We start from the raw sequence: 10,176 nt of genomic DNA, 5'->3' as shown, positions 1-10,176 counted from the left end.
TTATTCCAAAGATTAAAGAATCGAAAAGACTTCTTCTTGATTGAAGAACCCTGAGCTACAATCGACGGAGAGCTCAAGATTCAGACGAGAACAACCTAGAAACAACAACAACACAGCAAGCAAAACACAAATTGCAGAGAAGTTCAAAAAGCTAAGAACACAGATACACTAAAACAAAAATCATAATCATATCCCATAGAGTTTCGATTTGAATAAATCCTAATCACTAAACTACAGCTTAATGTAGGTATCTAAGGTATTTTGAACCTAGAAAAGCTAATTTAGGTGACGGATAACTAAGGTTTCTCTCAACCAATGCAACCAAGCTTTTAAAACTGTAAAAAGATGAAAATGGCGATTTTAAGATTTCTTCATACCATTCTAAAAATGAAAGAGATGAGTACAAAGCCTTATATAGGCGTCCAAATCGTTTACCCTAGCTTACAAGGAAATTAAAATGAATTACAAGCTAGATTTTCTGCAAAACCAGAAATGAAAACAAGAAAAGGTTTACTTTTGCCCGATCTCTACTTTTCGAAGTTTTTTCTTATCCTTGCTTGCGATTCACTTCAGGTTAATTCATAATGCATTTACGAGCTGGTAACACTCTAAAAGGGACATAAATTACAGTTAAATCATCGTCTTCTCCAAATCGACAAAGACACCATTTTTGTTGACTTTTTGCTTGACTTTTGTTCTAGGCTTGATCAATCACAGAGCAGCATTTGAGCTTCTTCTAAATACTTCTACGAACTTAAACAAAGCTTAACTTGACTGAAAATAAACTTCTACTTCGAATTTGATTGAAACTTGACTGAACTGATAAAAACAGAGCAACCGACCAATGCAATCTTCATACAAGCTTTAGAATTCTAAGTTCAGCATCCAAAAACCATCAATGGAACTTCCTTAATGATTTCGAATCAACAAATCCAGTTGCAACAACTTTTAATGAAAAGCCCCAATTCCGGTTCATAGTTTCCAACTCGAACACATATTATGGATTCCACGCCATGTCAGACTAATTACGACTTGCAAACTACTTCATAATGGTCAAGTGAAGCTACCCACATTACCAATTTAAACTAATTTTATTCAAACTATGGAACTGAAAATTTAAAGCATGAACAGTAAAATAAGAACCCTAGAATTGGGAAATTTTGATAAAGAGAATTGTACGTCAATTCAAAGGTATGTCGATGATCCTGACCTTACCTTGAGTCTATTCCATGGTCGCCTGACCTTTGCAAAATTGTTCTTCGGCTGGTAGAACGCCGTCTTCGTTTTCTTCAGTCGGACCCTTGATGTTTGCAAAACTTACACCAAGGTCCTTGAGGTTTTGACGATGTGCACTGGCATCCTTTCTGCAGATAACTCCATCTTCTTCCCAGTTGATCTCTTAAATGCCTAATTTTCCTTCTTTAGGATTCAGAAACTTCATTAATGACCTCAAGATCATCTTCTCGATCGTCATTGCTTGAATTGTCTTTTTCTTCTCAGCTTTCTTTTTCTCCAAGTCACTTGCTTCTTCTGCAAGTCACCATTACTTCTTGATTTCTTCTTCACTTTGTTTGTTGCAGCCAACCTTCCTTCAATGATTTCAAGTTCCTCGAAACAATCTATTCCAACAGCTCCTCCTTTGTCAAGAGGAACTTGAACCATTTGTTTCGACAAGGGTGAAACGTGTCAGAAATGGAGAGGATGCACCTCTTTCCGATCAGTCTTCGAGTTAGGTTTCTGACTTAGGACAAAATAGATGGTGAGAAGTATATAAGCGTCTACGGCCTATCCGAGCCTAGCGAGGCTCACCACGAAGCCGAGTGGCTACGTGGTGGATCTCAAGTCTAGAGAAGGAAGTGTCCGACTTCTAGTGAGAGAGTGTAACGTGCCCTTAAGTCTCTTGTGTTTCTCTAAGCGTAAGTCTTAGCTTACTTGGACATCTGAGGAAGTTCTTTATATAGGAGAGCCTTTAGGGTTGACTTGGACTGTCAGTGCTGAAAGATACATGTACAGTTGTGAGGCCGTAGGTCTCCTCGGCTTTGAGTGCTTCGGCCTCTTCGGGAGGGCGAGGCCGGCGGTGTCCGTGCTCCTGGGCGCATAGCCTCCAAAAAGGGACGGAGCTGCTGCACGTACCTAGTCGGTCCCCAGCCGGAGGAGTCTACGATGGCATGGTCCAAATTTTCTATAAGTCCCCATGTCGTATCATTTGCCCCCTTTCTTGCAGGAGAGCGTACGGTCTTATGGAAGAAATACAACTCATTGTGGGCTTTAATTGGACTCGTGGGTCTCGTTCAAGCCTCGAGTTGTATCCTTTGCTTTAGTAGTGTCGGTTTGGCATAGGCCTTGGCCATGCCCCGATTAATATGCCCCAGCCTTTGTAGGCGTGGGGGGTCTTAGTCTTCGGCTTCAGTCGACTTATCTTGTGAAGGAGCCGATCTATTTATGAGGAAGCACTAGCGTGGTCGTAGCTCTTAACCTTTGGCTTGACCTTCAACTTTAGGACTTATCAGATTTTTCCATGTATGAGGAAGTACTCGGGGTGGGCGTACCTCTTAACCGAAATCTTGACCTCTTGAATTTGCAGTCAGGTGAGGGGCGTAGGCGTGGGTGTTCCTTTTAGCTGACGTCTTATCTGTTTTTGCTGCTTGTATTTGGTGAGAATCCTTGCCTAAGTACAAGGAAGCTTTGGTGTGGCTTTAGCTCTTAACTTTCGGCTTGACCTTTTCGTTTTAGGGCTTACTGGAATTGTCCCATCTTGAAGGAAGTGTTCGGTGTGGCTTGAGCTCTTAACCAACATGACCTTCTTGGGACTTTGAATCCTTACCTCGCCCGAACAAAGAGAGGCGTCGGGGTGAGCGTACATCTTAATCAGTGACTTAGTCTACAGTTGTTCGCTGGTGGGTTTTGGTAAGAATTTTATCAACCGAAAGGATTCTCGGGATGGGCTTGCCTTTTAACCGACGCCTACCATTAGGGTGGGCTTGCCTCTTAACGAGTTGACTAGATCCTTTATGGATTGATCCTCTCGGACCCGAGGTGATGCCGGGATGGTCGTGACTCTTAACCGGCGCTAATGCTGGGTTGGTTTCTCTCTTAACCAGTCGCTATATTCCTAGGGCCAAAAAGTTACTTTTTGCTTTGTCTTTGACAATGGGAGCCACCGGGGTACCTTATAATCGGCGCTCTGCACCTCTTATGTCGTGGCGCTGCAATGGCTCTTCTGCTTGTAATTGAGGTCGGTCAAGTGAAAAAGGGCAAAACAGTAAGTGATCAATTGACAAATTCGGTTTGTTTCACACGGCCTCTCAATTAAGCATAACGTTTGTGCCAGGTCGAGGGCTAAGATGGTCATGGGCCCAAGCCCATCAAAGCACTCATTTGGCCCGGTCTATATGCTTTATAGGCCAGTAGGATAACCAATTGGGTGGTCGTGGCCTCGCTCCATTGCGGATGTCGGCTAAGACTGGCCTAGTCTATTTTCGCCGAAGATCCTTCCAGTCACGGCTTAAACATATTTGTCCATCAGAACTAGTACGGGCGAAGGCCGAGCGGACTAAGACTCGAGGGTCCATGTTCATCCTTCGCTCGAGGCCTCACCTCGTCTTTATGGATTTTTACATATGTCGAACGATGCCGCTCATGTGACTTATACATAGTTCACAGAAAATTTATCGTGCCTCATATGGGCTTACAAAATATGTCGCGCAGGACCGAATAATATTGTTTCTAGGAGAGCCTTATTAGATGGAAGCTCTTCCTATACTAACCGAGGATAACTCTCAGTTGCAGTGATGGGTGCCAAGTGTGATGGCAGGCAGCACTGAGGATAAGTGGAAATTTTACACTGTTTGATGTGTCCTCGGCTTCATGCTTCTTCGGCATCGGAGAGTCGGTATCCGGTTGGATGAGTCCCTCTTCTCGTGCAGGAGGTTGGGATCTCACTGCGGCGTTACTGCCATTAACGAGGGCTTTCCAGGCATAGCCTTGCCCGAAGATCGTGGCATTGCCTCCGACCCGTGCTCTTTCTTTTGCAGACGACGTCTGCTTCATGTGTCCTTCAACAGGCTTGTTGGTTCGTCCTAGGGTGGAGATGAGCGCTAGGCCGGAGGTCATGTATTTCTCTTGCTAGGGAAGCGGATTAAGGGCCAAGCCGAACAAGTGTTTTGTCAGAAGTTCGACGCTTTCTCCCTGTCCTATAGGCTCCATCGTGCCAAGGTGGCACTTCCTAGTTACGGCTTGGGAGTCCCCTCGGGGTATCAGTATCTCCTGGGATGGTGATCGCGGCTGGAACGGGTGCGAATTTCTCAGCTTGGGGGCAGCAGGCTTTCGTCTCTAGATGGGCTTGGCCTGCATAAGATACCGATCTTAGAGCTTGATCCTCTTCCTTAGTAGGCGGTAAATCAAAGGCTATGATAGAAATAGTAGGGCAAGTGGGCGAAAGTTCCTCTTTTATTGGGCTCGCTGAGGAGCAAGAGGGGTGAAATATTGCCCCCACCTTATCAAGTACTCCCAATATTCTAGGGTCTCTTCGAAAAATCTTCTGAGAGCATCGAAGAATTTAAGGTCTTTACCTCCTTCATTGTCGGTGCATTCCCTTGTAATGCTTTTTAGCTTCAGTATTTTAGCAACAACCCTGGGTCTGCCACAAGTGGTACTTGTTCTCGCCAGGAAAACCGTGAGGCCGAGGGATCTATCAAACCCTATATCTAAGGTGTATTCCACCGAGTGCAATTCTATATGGCCTTCATTGGGTATAGAAACTAGCAGTTCTAAGTAATGCTTAAAGCTACTAGTTCTAGCAGCCCTAATTACTAAGCCCCTAACATGTATCCTAAGATAGTAACTAGCCCGAGGTTAAAGGTTTTGTCTACTAACCTTCGGCTTCTACTTCGGCTTCTATGTTATGCCTCTTAACAAGCTTTGCTTTATAGACTTAGGAAACTTTTACCTGTTTGGAATGCATTGTATCATCAGTTTGGCTCTCGGGCTCTTAGCCGTGATTTTATCTTTTTGAAGATTTGAAATCATGGCCTATTTATGAGGAAGCACTGGCGTGGACGTAGCTCTTAACCTTCGGCTTGACCTTCGACAATGGGGCTAAAAAGTTACCTTTTTGCTTTGCCTTCAACAATGGGAGCCACCGAAGTACCTTAGAATCGGCACTCTGCACCTCTTATGTCGTGGCGCCGCAACGCACTTCTGCTTGTAATCGAGGTCGGCCAAGTGAAAAAGGTCGAAACAGTGAGTGATCAATTCATAAATTTGATCCGTTTCACCCAGCCTCTCAGTTAAGCATAGCGTTTCTGCCAGCCGAGGGCTAAGATGGTCATGGGCCCATGCCCATCAAAGCGCTCGTTTGGCCTGGTCTATATGCTTTATAGGCCAGTAGGATAACCAATCGGGTGGCCTTGGCCTCGCTCCATGGCAGATGTCGGCTAAGACTGGCCTAGTCTATTTTCGCCGAAGATCCTTCCAGTCATACCTTAAACATATTTGTCCATCGGGACTAGTGTGGGACGAAGGCCGAGCGGACTAAGACTCGAGGGTCCATGTTCATCCTTCGCTCGAGGCCTCTCTGCGTCTTTATGTATTTTTACATATGTCGAATGATGCCGCTCATGGGACTTACACATAGTTCGTAAATAAGTTTTTGTACCTCAGATGGGCTTACAAAATACGCCGCGCAGGGCCGAATAATATTGTTTCTAGGAGAGCCCTATTAGATGGAAGCTCTTCCTATACTAGCCGAGGATAACTCTCAATTACGGCGATAGGTTCCAGTGTGATGGCGGACGACACTGAGGATAAGTGGAAACATTTCACGGTTTGATGTATCCTTGGCTTCATATGGTTCTTCGGCATCGGGGTGTCGGTATCCGGTTGGATGAGTCCTTCTTCTCGTGCAAGAGGTTCGGATCTCACTGCGGCGTTGCTGCCATTAACGAGGGCTTTCCAGGCATAGTCTTGCCTGATGCTTGTGGCATTGCCTCCAACGGGTGCTCTTTCTTTTGCAGATGATGTCTGCTTCATATGCCTTTCAACATGCTTGTTGGTTCGTCCCAGGGTGGCGAGGAGCACTAGGCTGGAGGTATTATGCTTCTCTTGCTGGGGAAGCGGATTAAAGGCCAAGCCGAACAGGCGTTCGGTCAGATGCTTGATGCTTTCTCCCTGTCCTACGGGCTCCATCGTGCCGAGGTGCACTTTCCGATTACAGCTTGAGAGTTCCTTGGGGTACCAGCATCTCCTGGGACGATGATCGCAGCTGAAATGGGGCAGATTTCTCAACTTGGGGGCAGCAGGCTTCAATCTCTAGTTGGGTTTGGCCAGCATAAGATACAGGTCTTAGAGCTTGATCCTCTTCCTTGATGGGTGGTGAATCAAGGGCCATGACGGAAGCGGTAGGACAAGTGGGTGGAAGTTCCTCCTTTCTTGGACTCATTAGAGGAGCAAGAGGGGTAAAATGTTGCCCCCATCTTATCAAGTATTCTCGATATTCTGGGTTTTCCTCGAAAAATCTTATGAGAGCGTCGAAGAGTTGAGGGTCTTTACCTCCTTTATTATCGGTGCATTTTTGCACCTTTGTAATGCTTTTTAGCTTCAACATTTTGGCAGCAACCCTAGGTCTCCTACAAGTAATACTTGTTCTCGTCGGGGAAACCGTGAGGCCGAGGGATCTATCAAACCCTATATCAAAGGTGTATTCCACTAGATGCGATTCTATCTTGCCTTCACTGGGTATAGGAACTAGCAGTTCTAAGCAATACTCACAGCTACTGGTTCTAGCAGCCCTAATCACTATGCCCCTGACAGGTATCCTTTGATAGTAACACTGTGATCCTTAAGCGGGGGATGTTTATGGCTTGGAGTAACGCTTCTGACGTTGTAACGAATCTCGGCTGCACAGACAAAGTGCGCTCTGAGAGGCCGGGTAATCCGTCATGCACTTTTGACACCTCGGTCGTTGTGCGGCGTCTCCCGACTTCGGCCTACGTACCGCTGACAGTACCAATACCACCGCAAGTGGGAAACTTAAAGGCTTGGTGGAGAAAAGATGCCACGCTGGAAAAAGCCGATATACCTCTTTTGCCGAAAATTGCATCATACTCTGTAGGGCCTTCTATGATCAACCAATTGATCATTTGCAGGGCTTTACGAGCTCCGGTCCCGAGGAGCTGTACGCTGCCTCTCACAGAGATCTCGACCCTATTGACCGCGTAAATCAGTCCTGGTGATGGTGAAAGGTGTGAGTCCGTCAGACCTATGGCTCTGAAAACACGGTAGTAAAGGACGTCAATGGAGCTACCGTCGTCTACTAAAACCTTTATGACTGACATATTGGCTATCATCATTTGGATAATTAACGGGTTGGAGTGTGGAAACTGGATACCCTCCAGATCTTCCTCTGAAAAACTTAGGGCTGTGACAAGCGTTTCAGTGCGGCCAGCGGCGGCACAGGCCTTTCCCTTCCTCGGCGCTCTCGAGGTCGGCGCGTCGTATCTAGTAATCAAATGTATAGTGCCCCCAGTCATGGAGGAGTCGAGGTCTGACCGGGCGGAGGCTCTCAGCTCGGTCGTAGGAGGAGAAGCACGGCTTGGAGCCGAGGGAGGTCCTGATTGTTGCCCGCATGCAGTATTATAGTACATAGCATAGCCGGTTAGATATCTGTTAAGCACAGCCGTAGATGGATTGGCCATACAATATGCAGGCATTCCCGACATTTGGGCAAACTAGTGCGAAGGGTAGTACGGCTACGTGAAGGCGTTGTAGTAGAATGTAGTCGGGCTCCGTGATGGAGGGGGTGGCATTCTTCGGTCCCAGCTTTTCATGGGCGCGGAGTTGGATTTCCTCTTTCAATAGTCGAAGCGTTTGGCATGCGCCGAGTCGCGGAGCGCCTCCAGGCGATTGCGGAGAGCGAGGCAGAGGCAAAACAAGCATCTGCCTATAGGTACTGCTGTTATCCTGACTAAGACGGTTCCTCTCTCTGAGCCTACGCATGTCATATGGCAGAGGGATGTCGGCATGATCCGAGAATCCTTCACTATTCTCCACTCTTTGATCCTGTCAAGAAGCTTCCATACGTCGTCGAAAGACTCTGCCCCTCAGGGGCGTTACGATTCCTCATTGTGTGCCGGAAGTCTCTGCCGGGTCTAGATGACCAGGCGGACTGGCCTGGAGGTCGTGATGTAGCTTCTTGCTGTTGTTGAGTCTGGGCGTGCCTAGGAAATGGAGTAGGTCGTGGGGCCGAAGGCATCGGGCTGCGAGCAAGGCGCGAATCGGTTGCGGTACGCATAGTTCCTCTTGAGGAGCTAGAAGCTATTGTCATGTGCTTTCCTATTGGCATATCTGGCAGGTCTCACGAGCCTTATGTTGATATCGTTTTGCTCCTCGAAGGGAGTGCAATAAGGTCTCTAGTTTCTATCCTGGCAACGACCAGTTCTAGTTACAGGGGGAAAAGCAAGTGACGCGATTTTAGGTTTCGGATCAGATTCGGCACTAACAGTCCTGATCCTCATGCCTAAGAGATAGCGGTGGTAAGTCTGGAAAACTTATGAAGAAAGTTACCCGAAGAGGCAACTCTGTTTTGGAACCTGGAAAAACTCTATGAGGACTAGAAGCAGAAAAAGGTAACTTTTCTTGTAGTCCCCGCAGTTGGCGCTAATGTTTCAACAATGGTGAAACGAGTCAGAAATGGAGAGCACACGCCTATTTCCGATCAGTCTTCGAGTTAGGTTTCAGACTTAGGACAGAATGGGGGGTGAGAAGTATTTGAGCGTCTACTGCCTATCAGGACCTAGCGAGGCTCACCACGAAGTCGAGCGGTTATGTGGTGGATCTAGAGTCTAGAGAGGGAAGTGTCCGACTTCTAGAGTGAGAGTGTAAAGTGCCCTTAAGTCTCTTGTGTGCCTCTTAGCGTAAGTCTTGGCTTACTTGGACATCTGAGAAAGGTCTTTATATAGGGGAACCCTTAGGGTTGACTTGGATTGTCAATGCTAAAAGCGACATGTACAGTTGTGAGGTCGTAGGTCTCCTCGACTTTGAGCGCTTAGGCCTCTTCGGGAGGGCGAGGCTGCTGGTGTCTGTGCCCCCGGACGCGTAGCCTCACAAAAGTGACAGAGCCGCTGTACGTAACTGTCTTTTCCCAGCCGGAGGAACCTACGACGGCACAGTCCAAATTACCTAAAAGCCCCCATGTCGTATCACCATTCCAATCAAGTTGATTAGAACATCAAATCTCCATTTCTATAGAGGCTTTGTGAGAATATCAGCTAACTGATATTGAATTCTACATAATACCATTTTCACTTATTTGCTTTCCAACAAATCTCTGATAAAATTGTATTTCATCAGAAGATGCTTTGATCTTGTATGATTTTCTGGATTTTCTGCCATTGAGATTGCAGAACTTGAATCACAGAAAATTTTCACGCAATTCTCCTTTAATTCTTCAATATCTGACAGGATTTTCTTTAGCCACACAACTTGTCTTGTTGCATGATTGACTGTAATAAATTCTGCTTTTGTTGTGGATTGTGCAACAACACTCTGATTCTTGGAGCTCCAGCTAAATATTCCACTCCCAAAGCTACAACAATATCCACTCCTACTTCTATAATTTTCTCCCATAGCATAATTAGCATCACTGAAGATGAGAAGTTCTCCATTTCCACCTCTTTTGAACCAAATGCCAAGAGTAATGTTGTATTTGACATACCTGAGGATTATTTTCAGATACACAGCATGAGTTTTGGAGGGATTTGCACCAAAACTTGCCATCATATTGACTGAACAAGCAATGTCAGGCATTGAAGCACAAAGATACATTAGTGAGCCAAACATGCTTCTATAGAGTGAGGAATCAAATTCTTCTCCAATCTTTGTAGGTTCCAACTTGAGTTGATTTTCCATGGGAGTAGAGATCTCATTGTAGTCTTCCATCCTGTATTTCTTAATTATATCTACATCATAATTTCTCTAATGAATAAAAATCCCAGTTTCACTTTGCTCAATCTCCAATCCAAGAAAGTATTTCATCTCCCCTAAGTCAGTCATTTGAAACTCAGCCTGCATCATCTCTTTAAACTTTCCTACTACTTCTACATTGGTTGCAATGATCAATAAATCATCCACATAAAGAGAGAGGATGAGCTTTGCTCCTCCTTGATTCCTGATGTACAA

At 45.9% G+C, this 10,176-nt stretch overlaps 1 protein-coding gene across 1 annotated transcript; it reads right to left on the bottom strand.

Annotated features, from left to right (window-relative positions):
- Positions 1-9,303: 9,303 nt before the first annotated feature.
- LOC139882199 (secreted RxLR effector protein 161-like) lies at positions 9,304-9,936 on the bottom strand. The gene has a single exon (XM_071866563.1). The coding sequence runs from the start codon at positions 9,934-9,936 to the stop codon at positions 9,304-9,306; it is 633 nt and encodes a 210-aa protein (XP_071722664.1).
- Positions 9,937-10,176: the final 240 nt, after the last annotated feature.

Source organism: Rutidosis leptorrhynchoides, unplaced genomic scaffold (assembly GCF_046630445.1).
Source record: "Rutidosis leptorrhynchoides isolate AG116_Rl617_1_P2 unplaced genomic scaffold, CSIRO_AGI_Rlap_v1 contig242, whole genome shotgun sequence".
Lineage (NCBI taxonomy): Eukaryota > Viridiplantae > Streptophyta > Magnoliopsida > Asterales > Asteraceae > Rutidosis > Rutidosis leptorrhynchoides.
This window is presented reverse-complemented; position numbering and strand designations above follow the sequence as displayed.